Source organism: Hippocampus zosterae, chromosome 16, assembly GCF_025434085.1.
Source record: "Hippocampus zosterae strain Florida chromosome 16, ASM2543408v3, whole genome shotgun sequence".
NCBI classification, from domain to species: Eukaryota; Metazoa; Chordata; class Actinopteri; order Syngnathiformes; family Syngnathidae; genus Hippocampus; species Hippocampus zosterae.
Window position 1 is genome coordinate 9193228 of NC_067466.1, and position 12815 is coordinate 9206042.

General features: G+C 41.6%; 1 protein-coding gene across 5 annotated transcripts in view; it reads right to left on the minus strand.

The window, feature by feature from the left end:
* Positions 1 to 12815, minus strand: part of LOC127588623 (gamma-aminobutyric acid receptor subunit alpha-3-like) — a 57637-nt gene that overhangs the window by 23657 nt on the left and 21165 nt on the right. For all 5 annotated transcript variants that reach the window (XM_052047417.1, XM_052047415.1, XM_052047416.1 and 2 more), the window contains exons 2-3: positions 12185 to 12291; positions 1521 to 1639 (exon numbers count right to left, since the gene is read on the minus strand). In XM_052047417.1, coding sequence (XP_051903377.1) covers positions 1521 to 1639; positions 12185 to 12270 — 205 coding nt within the window. In that variant the 5' untranslated portion in view covers positions 12271 to 12291. The remainder of the gene's footprint in view (positions 1 to 1520; positions 1640 to 12184; positions 12292 to 12815) is intronic.

Sequence of the window (12815 nt, forward strand, 5' to 3'; positions counted from 1 at the left end):
AACATGCACAAATGACTGATGGACTTCAGGTCAGTGATCCCAACATTTACAAAGTTCAGACTTGCTTTGTCCACTTCAGCCCCTCCCACCAAAAGCTTGAGGTCAGACCCTACTTCAGCACAAAGAAATCCTCTTCCACCCCAAATAATGTGCTTTTTGTCTAGCTGGGGAAGGAATAATCTGTAGCAGCGTACCATCTGACATATGGGGCTCTGTCGGTTCTTCATAATGGGTACAAATAGTTGCTATTATGCCGTTGTATAGACACAAATCATCGCAAAATATGAGGATGAAATGAGATCATCCATTACGTCTCTCAAATTGCTTTTCTGCTCATATTCTGGAATAATCACATGTATCGCTGCATATCATATCAGGGAAAACTTTCAAATGGCAAAAATGATCAAACGATCAGCATGCGGCAGTTTTAAGAGTTGCTGTGTTAATTAGAAGGGGGGTGAAGAAAAAAAAACACCTTACAATTTGAATGCATAAAGTAGGACAAGAGCCAAGAGGAGAGAAAGACCAAAATTTGTCTGCCTCTTTGCGGGTTGAATCAGCTCCTTTGGGGCGGATGTGTGAAGCAGGCTTTTGGGCTCTTGCTGAGACAAATAGCTTCTCCCAGTCGCGCAACAAAGAGAGAGTGATGAGGCTTTTATCCAAAAGCGAAGGAGATACTTTGTGTTAACTATGTCCCAGACCTAAGAGACCACCCACAGGTGAAGCCCCTCCCCTTTGGCGAAGATACCCCCCCATGAGAGAAGCGATCCACTTCCACATGAATCACCCCCGAAGACGCAAATAGTTCTTGCAAAGTACGTGATGATCACCGCGTCTCGTCAGCGGTTTACATCGCGTGCATCCGCAGAGGAAGAATGACGCTGCCCCCCCGCCCCACCCCCACACCCCCCGCTCCCGTTAACAACAATGCATCCGAGAATTAATGGCAAAGTGAATAGATGTTGCTGAAATGTAAATTACATTCCGTTTTGACTTCTATACAGTGCAGTTATCAGAGATGTTTGCACATGATTATCTCCCGCCGTATGTGCTATGATTGCTATTTCGCAGCTGCACAACTTTTTATAAGAGAGAAATCTGAAAGAGGAAATCACTTGCAGTGATTGCTTTTCTCTAACTGTAGCGCTTCAACCAGAGCCGACCCCGCATTTTCTGAAGAAGATAAATAAGAGACTTGAATGCATTGTGCCAGATTCCCCTGCCTGGTTGCGGCTTCGGAGTCTCGTAGCTTGGTGGTCTTGCAGCCTGGTAGCTACGCTTGTGGCCTTAACAGCATGCATTGAAGCAGAAACAACCATTCCAGCTGAATGACTGAGAAAAGTCTGCTCAAGCATGTGGGTTCACTTTGAGGAAGAATTGGTTGAAATGGCCTAGCGTTCTCCGGACATATGGAGGCGACTCACGTCGGGAGTCTTTCACACAAAGGACAATCGTATCGGCGTGCCATCAAAACGTGCTAGCAGACATGCAATAGAAAGTAGCAACGGTATGAGTCTTACCTCCCAGCCCAGGACGTAGTCTGTTGTCATAACCATCCAACAGTCTGTCTAAGATTCGGGTGAAAATTGTGATATTATTACTGTCATCGGGCAGCGGCTCTCTGTGTCCAACGACGGCACTTCAGGAAGAAATGGACAGAAGTTACATTCAAAATGTAAATGGCAAAACAAATGATAAAGCAGTTGTATAGTCAATTTCGCTTGGTTGAGTGTTTGGATCTTTTCATACCACTGGCAGCAATTTTTGTGCTTTGTCAGAAAAAAAAAAGGACAGTTAGGTTCCTCCCAAGTGTTGTATTGAACTTTGCCGTGGTGTTAAACTGCACTGTAACATACCAAAAGGTGTTTCAAATCGAGTGGACACTTCATGGGGACCTCACAGTGTAACGAGAGACTACTTCCCATTCCGCAAAGGTAAACGCGGCCCGTTACGCCCAGTTTTACTTATGCAAAGTCTGAAAAAAAACCTCCACCCGTGCGCACTGTTTGACTGCGCTTTGCATGGACTTGCGCTTGGTATGAAAATAGGGCCCATAAATCTCATAAGATCCATCAGGACTGAGCTGTGGGGGTATAGAAATCCCATTATTATATCATTAGAGCGCTGATGATTTAATGAGTACACACTTTAATTAAGATCGAATCCCCTGAAGGGCTAAAGTATCCAAGTAATTCTCAATCAACAAACAGCCAATGCACCAGTAGCAATCGTTCCAGTGGCAATGGATACAGTTTGAAGAAATTTACATCTTAACCACTAAGTTGCAATCACAGGCTGGATTAGAACCCCAACCACTCAAAACTGTGAGGCAGTTTTGCAACGCCTACCCCCCCTACCCCTCCACCGTGCTGCGGTTTACAATGTGCATGACAAATCTTTTACTCTTCTCCAAAGAAGCGATCTTAATTTAACCATTACTCTGTATAAACATGTTTACTTAATCATCATTCTCATCTTGCAGTAATTAACCAATGCTTGGTTCATTCCACCCGAAATTCTGATGGATATTCTCATTTCCATTTCAAAGATGAAAAATCTAAAAGATTGACAGAGTAAATGAAAAGTGTTTGAAAGGCAGACAAGGTTAAGAATTTGGTCTCGTGTTGGCACACTGAAGCAGTGAGAGTTTAAAGCAGACTTGGCTTGGCGAGATGTTTTGTGTTCGAGACTCTTTCTCAGGGCAGACGAATGCCGCAGCCAACTCGGAGGTGTGTGACCGTAATTGATGGAACGGCCTTCGGAGCAACTTGGGTGAGGGTACAATTTGTAAACCAGCAATTTTGTACTCGGCGTGCTCAATTCAAGCAGACATGATTCGAGACCGCATCGGAACCACTGTTGGTTGGACTCATTCCGTTCTGTGGTGCTGACCTTCAGTTGTTCTGATTTTTAACACAATTGTTTCCGTCGAACTGAACATAATGAAAACTGCTGTGAAACCCACTAAAAAAGTTTAAAGTTGCGCCTTTACGTTATTGGATCAGTGGATTATGGATAAGTGTAGGGGTTAAAAATCAGTTAACTGTAAGACGGAGCACTCATCACATACATATTAAAAAAAATAATTCTAGTTTTTTTTTTAAACAAATATGTGTTGCCCAAAAAAACTGCTCACAAAAGCAAACGCGGGCAAATAGAATTATTTGATTCTCATGAATGATGGTGGTTCAAAATGGCGGGACTTTAGGGGGATATTTGCCCTTAAAAAGTTGTTTGAAATCAGAAATATCAAGACTCCAGCGGCGCTTCCAAATTCTGAGGTTCCGCTGTGGATGACAAACATTTCAGGTCTCACCCGAGTAATTAGCGTCTTCCTCCCTTCCCGTATGACATGAAACCAACTCTGAGGTCTTGTGGAATGGAATTCCCACTTTCCATTTTACACAGTGCATTGGAGCAGCAGAGTCGACGGTGATGGATCAATGCTTCGTGCTCACTAATGAGCTTATGTAGTTTAATACCGCTAGGAAGGTGAAATTGCTTAAATCGGTGTGATTAATTTATGGTATCGATTGGTAACGTTGCTCCCATTGGTGCAGTGTGATGTCATCCCCCCCAAGATTGGATTAATGGTTTGAACCTGCATGACTGCTGACTACAAAACTGCTAACAATGACACGATTTCATACTTCCAAGCATTGTCCGATTCAATTCTGAAATATTTCCCCGTGGCCACTTTGGGATACATCGCTTTCACGTTTTGATTTCCGTCCGCCCTGTCTGAAAGTGATCCAACGAGCCACAGATGACGTGTTACAAATGGAGAGGTTCAAACACAAAAGTAGCAGCCGACGGATTTATTGAAGAGTTTTACTGTCGAGCACCTGGGGCGAGTGAAATCAAATCACGTTAATTAGCCAGGCCGCTTGAAGCGTTGCAGGAAGAATATTGAAACCTGATAACATTCCTGGCTGGGGCTTTTGGAGACCTAGTTTGGATATTATAAATATTTAACTGCAAGCACCTATCGTCAAAAGCTGCGAATCTATGAGTGGAGGAGTGGGGGTGTTCTAATTAACGCATCATTTTTGTGCACGGAATAAATTCCGTGCCGAAAATGATGCATGGGTTACCCTTTCCAACATAGCTAATCTTTCATACCAGATCCTGCTATCAACAACATATTGATAGCTATGCAGCAGCGTGTTATGTCGCAGTGCATTATGTAACACTTTGTCTCTTATCATTGGGCGCCATGTAGCTTTTTCAAGCCGTAACAATGTGAAGGATTTGTCTTTGCTCGGTTCCTCTGTTGTCTAAGTTCCTGTTGAGGAAGATTATATGCACTGGAGGACAACTGATGGAGGACTTACTGTACAGCAGTTGCTAACGGAGCAGTTTTGGTACACTCAAGGGGCAATGCTGCTATCATTTTTTTTTTTAAATCTGCCTGAACATATTGGCTTCACTTAAAGAGTTACGCTGAAAATTGTGTATAATATGAACCTTTGTCAATCTGACAATAATAATCCAGATTTTCCAGAATTCAGGACATTTCAAGAGAGATTTGATCAAATGAAACACGACCCAATAATAAAGTGAAGTACCAGTACTTCATTTGGCATTGCGGCTTTCTGGCTGATGTTTTTCCATGCCGGTGACTAGGCATTTAATGTGTAATTGTGAATTGATCATTAATTTCTCCCCATTGCTGAACATGAACAAGTACATTTCGTCAAATGCCCACAGTCAGTAACAGCTGCATCTGTTGAATATGAGCTACCTGTACCGGTTTCATATTTCAAATCCTGAACATCATTTTTTTCCAAACGCAAATAATCACCACATAGAAATGTAATTTAAACTTCTTGTGATCACGAAGACGATCGGGTAACGAGTATAATTTCTAAATTTATCGAACTGTTCCTTCAGGATCCCCAAATAAAAGCCTGCTCTTTATATCTGTTTTTATTTCTATTTTCTTTCGGGGGTGATAAAAATTCTTGGGTTATTTTAAATAGACAACATTGCACATTGTAGTCACTTGACAATTTTTTTTAAGTATATGGTCGTGTTATAGAGCTTAGAAAAAAGAAGAAAATAAAACAAAGGGTATAAACTCTGCCTTTGCACAAGAGCCATTCATGAAACCATCCTAGACACTCTAAGATTTTTTATAGATGCTGCTCGAGTATGTGACCACTGGGAATTTCTGACTGCTGACTTTTGCCTGTGACTTGCTGACTTGAATATTGCACCATTAAAAAGAAAAAGAAAATAGGAATACATTTAAGATGAAATGCACCTTCAACCAATTATCATTTTATTTTGTATCTTCTCGCATTACAGGGATGAGAAAATTCATTCCTTTCAACCGAACTCTTTTTCAGCATCATTGTGTCATTGTGCCTATACAAGCTCTGTGCCGACTTCTATCCATCCATTATCCAAACCGGTTTATCCTCGCAAGGGTCGCGGGCATGCTGGAGGCCTACCCCAGCGGACTTAAACCACTTGTGAAATGGTATTCGGCAGCAGTCTATCAGCAAAACCAGCCCTTTGTGGGACTTTGTAATTGAAAACAGCAAGGGGAAGGCCGAAAGGTGACTTCTTGGCTCATGAATCGTGTTTCGAAGCTGTACGATGGAATCGGCTCGATTGCCAGACAAACGGACAATCGCTGACCATGACTCAGTAAAATTTGGGGTCAAGGTGAACTGCTATCTGTGATTGCTTGGAGAAGATAGCTTAGAATTGCTTGTTGTGGACTTGACATCGTCACATTATTATCCCTCCAAGTGAGGTTTGCTTGGCAAAGTCAGAGAAGTGTTTATGTGACATCATTCATTTATATAGCACAGTTAATCGCGCTTTTTAAACGTGGTCTACACCCGGGCAAAAGTCTTAGTCAACAGCTGTGATCCAGCCTTCCTGGCATGGTGCTCCTCTTTAATTTAATTCACTGTCAACTGCCTACTTCTTTCATGTACAGTATGCCCTCTATTTCTCAGCCTTTTCACTATAAATACGCCGCAGAGTCGGTTGGACAGGTCGTTGCAAAAATGCAGCTCCCAAAATGAATAAGGCGCTTTGTCATTCAATGTTTTTTTTTGACTGCGGGTTGACAGCACCGGTATGCTAATTTCCGCGGCCGAGACTATAATCAATCTTGAATGTCATGCTCAAAGATGGCCGGCAAAAGAAAAGTGGCACTTCAAGAGGAGTTGACTGAAGAGTGTACTCTCTGCTCCTCAAAGCCTATTCGGCTTCCTTCTTATCTGTGCAGCTGTCACACTGCCACTCCTGGATCAAACACTGACACAACAAGAAGACAAAGGCCATTTTGAGAGCACAGACCTCCGCCAGGGTAATGAAATGTTATTTCAGGAATTAATGAGAATATTCAGACTTTCTTGAATTAATCCAAAACCTCTCATTATAAACAAATGAATGAATAAGGCTGCCACAGATGGTTATTTGGCTAGTCGACCAGTCACCGAGAATACTCGGGTTTAGTCAATTAATGGGATCATAAGTCAATCAGTGGCGGCTCGGTGGTCCAGCGGTTAGCGTGTTGACCTCAGAGTGCAGAGGTACCGGGTTCAATTGCAGCTCTGGCCTCACTGTGTGGAGTTTGCATGTTCTCCCCGGGCCTGCGCGGGTTTTCTCCGGGTACTCTGGTTTCCTCCCACATTCCAAAAACACGCATAGCAGGCTGATTGAGCACTCTAAATTGTCCCTAGGTGTGAGTGTGTGAGCATGGATAGTTGTTCGCATGTATGTGCCGTGCGATTGGCTGGCAAGCGGTTCAGGGTGTCCCCCGCCAACCGCCCGAAGACGGCTGGGATAGGCTCCAGCACCCCCATGCGGCCCTTGTGAGGATAAAACAGATTGGAAAATGAATGAAAAAAGTCCATCAGTGCATATCATACCAGTCAGCAACTGCTCTTAATATGATCATCGTTAGCTGCCAGCTAACGCTATCTTGCAAACATGATCTGTCCCTATGTCAGAAATAGAATCCGACATCAGCCGCAGTGTGTGGTTTTTTTATTATTATTTTTAAATGCTTGTGCTTCCCTATCCCGAGGCCATGAAAAACCAGGTTTGCGTCACGTTAAGTATTTTGGGTGAAATGCGCCCTAACTTTTGGACTCTGTTGCGAACACGGGGTCAGCCATGACACTGCATTAGTCACAGTGCTGCTGTTTGCATCATGGATGACCCAGATTACCACTAATGCGCATGTGTGCCACGGACAGGCAGATGGCTCGCGGGAGATGAGGCTGTTTTGAGAGAAATAAATGATCAAAATGAAAAAAAAAAAGCAAGGTTACATTACATTAACCGTTCGGCTTCCTCAACATTCCCAAAACATGCAATAGCAGGTTCATCAAAGACTCTAAATTGTCTTTAGGTGTCAGAGCGAATGTTTAAAAATTTTTTTTTGTCTCTCTGTGTACCACGCCTCTCGCCTGAATTCAGATGTGATAAACTGCAATTCCCCTGCCACCCAAGTGAGGATAGACATCGAAAATGGATTGAGGGGTGAAAGTTTTATAATGAGTGTCTATTATTTCAAAACAGAAGTCTCTGGTGGCTTGGTAACTTTTATGCACCACAGATATTTGACTGCACAGCTGGGGCTTTTTTTTAAATTATGGTCACATGCTAATTACAATTACACTTTTTTTTGTTGTTGTAAAATTATAGTGTAGGTTCAACAAGAGCACCTGAATAGCAATTTGAGGATGTGGCACCACAAATGAAAGCCAGAAGCCGTTCGTACGACCGCAGGAAATGATCAAACAGCGAGATAGGATCTGAGATGTGTGCTATCATTGCAGGTAACATCAATCTCGTCTCTGATTTTGGAAGCAAGCCACGGCGCAACACACAGCGCTCATATCTGCAGGGATTTCAGAGATGCTATCAACTGCATCAGCAGCAATGAAGGGATCATTTATAACTTCGGCAAGCTTCGGAATACACAATGCTATGAACCGACCTAAAACCCGACTCTGTAAAAAAAATCTAATTATTTTTCATGCAGGATGGCTCAACATGTCAACAGTATATTTTTTTTACTGATAAAAACAAAAACACACAAAAAATGTTTGTGCTGAAATGATGTAAAAGGATTATTCTCTAATTTTGTGTGATATAAATGATCACAACTCTCAATGTTACAATTTTGCAGTCTTACAGTTCAAAATAGAAGATGAGATATACACAATTACACAGACATATTCTCTACATTAGCATATTTAAGGTCACATTTTCCGCCATTTAATCAAAAGCTTCCATATAGCCAGAATAGCACAGGTTGCACAACCTGTTTTTTCCAGCCATGTATTCAACCATACTGTTTCATTCATGGCATTTGAGTGACCTTCCATGTAGACAGCGTTTGGGCTCTGGTCACGTGTATTTAACACTATAAAGTCTTTAATATGGGTGGGAGGCTGGATGAGTAGGTGATAAGCGAGTGTTCACTTGCAAAGAAACTTTCCATTAATGCTGTTTAATCAAACCAAAAATATCAATAATTTTTTTTTGGGGGGGGGGGGCAGGATGCAGCACACCCAAATCAAAAACCATCTCTCTCAAAAACTGGGCAAAAAAAAAAAAATCCCCAAAATTCAACAGCTCTTGAAAGACATTACACGAAACAACATGGCAAACATACTGAAAATATTCCACACGTTTATTTGTGATACCCTTGTAAGGTGTTGTGGAAAGAAATGACAGAGAAGCTACCGGTAATTCATTAAAATTTAATTAGTTGATCTAATGGCTTCCTTCCTATAAAGAAAATGTCAGCACAAGAACTGTACTTCAGATCTGAATGGTGGCAACATGGACTTGTGTGTAGCTCGATCGACTCATTTCATTACAATAACATGACACAAAATTTGTACAGTTGACATTTAGTGTGTGGTACTCTATCCTATAAGTTGATCACAATAACATTCATTGTGACGTCTCCCCAGGCAGAAAAATGGTTTCAATCCCATTGAATAACAATTGAAAGGTTGTGTTTGCGTGATCCTTTGTGACTGGATGCTGGCAGAATTGTTGATTCGTTACATTTTCCCTTTTGCCACCTGTCTGAATCAATTTCTTTGGAGAAGCAAGATATCCGACGAAAACAATGGAGCTCTCGATCCGCTTGAGTGTAACGTCGTTTGAAATGCTGGCACTAATGCGTAGCCTTGAAACATTGTAGTTTTGCTAGGGTTTTAAGACTGAACAAAATAACTGTATTATAAGAAGGGGCTGAGTGCGGAAGAGATTGGAAATCTCGTGAAAAAGAAAACGACCAAAGTGATTACGTTTTCACATTGGAAGAAGTACGTGCAGAATACAAACTATACTTCCTGTCTGACCCATATACAGTACCTGTGATAAACTATGTTTACCATTAGTTTCACCTCGACCCCCCCCCCCCCCGCCCTCCAGTTTCACTCCATCATTCAAAGTAGCACCCGTTTCCCTGATACATTCAATCTGCAAAGTGGCTCGGCTATGAGAATAAATTACCCTTCTCAAGACCCTTGACATTAACCTTGACGGCGGCGCCGAAACAGAATGTTATCTGTTGACCCGGTCATCTCGCAAAAGTCTTGCCCCTCGCTGCCGATCGGTGAATAATTCATGGAAGACGAGGTGAAAATTTTGGCCAATGTTACAAACCATCTACAGGGAAAGTGTACACATTGCATTCTCATCCTTATTGCATTTTTTGGGAGGATTTGTCATGCATACATTGTTTATGGAGAATAATATTGTTCCAAGTTTAAATGAATTTTTTGTGAGGCAGATGGCTAATGCAGATGTAATGTTACAAATGCATCTTTCCAAGCTGAGAACAGATGTGAATGCAGCCAAGGAGGACCCGTCAGGTCCTCAAGGCAGCTGCTATGGTTTTATTTGATGTGGTTTTTAACAATTGTGACACCCCTGAAGATTTAACAACATTTTTATCGTTAACCCACATCCAAAGACATGAGCTGTTAGCACTTTTGATCCCCCCCCCAAAAAATAAATTTTGACTCTTCCTGACTGGCGAATCCAACCGACACACCCAAGCCTATTCTTCTCTATGTTGATCTGATCGACCCGTTTGACAGGTGAAGCGTTTGTCCAATTCCCTTCTTAGTTTTTTTGCGGCGTGCCTATTCTTTTGCAAACAGATTCAATCAATTCTGTCTCAGGCGTTTCTGTGAAACAAACTATCTGGCATGTCAGGTTACTTTTTGAATGTGCAAGAAAAACGTGCCGAGTTGCAGGATGCCAGTTCCCCAAAGGGGTTTTGTCAGCTTTGGAATGTCTTCTTCCTCAACTGTACTAAAGCCGATTTGGATTTTGATGATAGAATCAGAAGGCACCCCGGAAGTGGCAGCTCTCCGACTGAGGAATCTCTCCTGATCCAGAGACATTTTGTGTTCTGATGTGCCGACATTCTAAATATAAACGACTATTCCCACATACTTTCGGTATTACTCGACTTCAACGTAGTAAAGACAGTATCACTAGCACCCAGGCTGTTTCTTTAAGAGCTAGTTAATTACAATTTCTTTTTATTAAGGCACAAAACACCAAAAAAAATGACAGTGGACATTTCTGGGAAAGGAATGTGTGCACTTGATTATGGTTTAGGTAATTATGGAAAGAAATTCCCATTTCTGCAAACCTTTGTAAAGTGCTGTGCTCTGGTCATGAATAATAAAATCCACTGGCTACGTGGATTCCACTGGCAGGAATGTCACCTTTGGGTTTTTTTTTTTCTTTTGGTCCCGAAGGATGTCAGCATTTCATATACTGTATGTTATTAATATGCTGCTCTCATAAAGAATCACATGGCTATCCATAATTAATGAAATCTGCCAATCGTTTGCCGCACCCTCACATCAAGTTTTTAATACCAAGAAAAGCTGAGAGTGGGGATCCTGGGATTCTGTAAAAGGTGCAAAAAATAAACAAACAAATAAATATATACATAAATATATATAGATGTGTATATATATTCATATCTAATTCAGTAGGATAATGATTCGAAATGATATGTCTGTTGCATTTGCTACAGTATGTTTATTCATTTAAGTTCTCCAAACGATTCAAGTTGATTAAATTCAAAGAAACAACAAATCATCAACAATATCGATGGTGTGCATCTCCCATACAAGATGATTTAATCACATGGCATGGGGTGATATACCTTTGAAAATGTAACCAAGTCATTACAACACAACTTGCTCCTAATAACTAGGCAGAACCATGTGGCACGATGACAAAGCAAACGAGGCTGATCTTCTTCCTCTTCTTCTTCTTCACACTATTCTGATTTCTTTCCCCAGCCTGTCTTCTTATTAGCTTGGTGAGCTTTTGCTTCAGCGTTCAAAATCTCTAAACCGCTTTACATTTTGCGGCCCCTCCTACCCCCACTCCCGCGCGCTATAATATCCTGCCTTATCAACAATGCTAACATGGCAACCAGCGCACATTCTCTTCCCATGAAATTACAAGGGGCATGATTAGAATGACACCTAGACACAAAGGGGTGGTCTTTCTTTTAGCTGACTCTTAACACACACACACGCATTCAAAAATGTGCACAAGAAGCAGGAGCGAAAAATGCTGTGAATGGACAATCACAGCTATGGTGTGCTGCACAGTGCAAATTAATTCACCAGTCAGTAAAATGTACAGCAGATCTGTGCAATGGAGTGCACAATTTAGACGGGGAGGACAGGCTCACCTTGCTTCAATGTTAGGTGGCGCAAGTTCTGTATTAATCAACATTGAAATTCTCAATATTGTTCGTAGGAGAACAGTGTGAGCAAAACATATTACGGAAATCAAATGTCGATACGTTGACTTCATTTGGCAAAATGACTTTTCGGGGAAATATTGCAAACAAAATATGAGCTAACATGGCAGTCTGTTTAAATGTATCTGCACTTTCATTTTGACTACCATTCAGTATCATTGAATTCTTTTCATTTGATATATCTGATAAGATTGCACAAGTGTACCTAATGATGTGTAGGGTGAGTTTCTACGTTGGCTCGATGACAAGGTCTAGTTGTAGCAGTCAGCTTGATTAATGAGGTGTGATATAAAACACATCAGGTAAACAATAGCTGGCAGAGAGAATGGAAGACTGTAAAATGCACACGGTGGAACAGAGAGTGTCTGAAAGGAGATCATTTTGTCCTACCTGGCTTGCGGAATCATGCTGAGGCATAGGAGGAAGAGCCACAAGGCCAAGTGCGGGCGTTCAAGCTTCCAAAACGCAGCAGCCATAGCAATTTAGACAGAGGACTCCTGCGGGAAATGACAGACCATGATGTCATGTTGACTTCAACGTTTTCATCTTAATGTTGTTTTACAAACTCTGATTGAGGTGTTCAAAACTGTTTTTCACAAATATCGACAATGTAGTTAATGACACAGAGAAAGAAGTGCGGAGTTATCTCGGGTTGACAATATTGGGGACGTTTGCTGTTTTATGAAGATACGCTTCACTGCTCGCATGTTTTCTTTACTCCGGGGCAACATGCACATACGCGGTGGCGCATACGTGCTTATTAAAAACATAACCAAGACACACATACACACATGCAAAAACACACACACACGTTTTGTGGAGGCAAATCTAACATTAACAGTTTGTAGTTCTTGACAAATGAAAACAGTGCAAAATTTTCATTTTTGATTTCGCCAACCATGAAAGATGAGTTTTCAACATGATCATTTGAAGTAATTTCAAAATGTCTATAATCGTCCAGGAGCGGCCCAGTAGTCCATTGGTTAGCACGTCGGCTTCAAAGTGCAGAGGTACCGTGTTC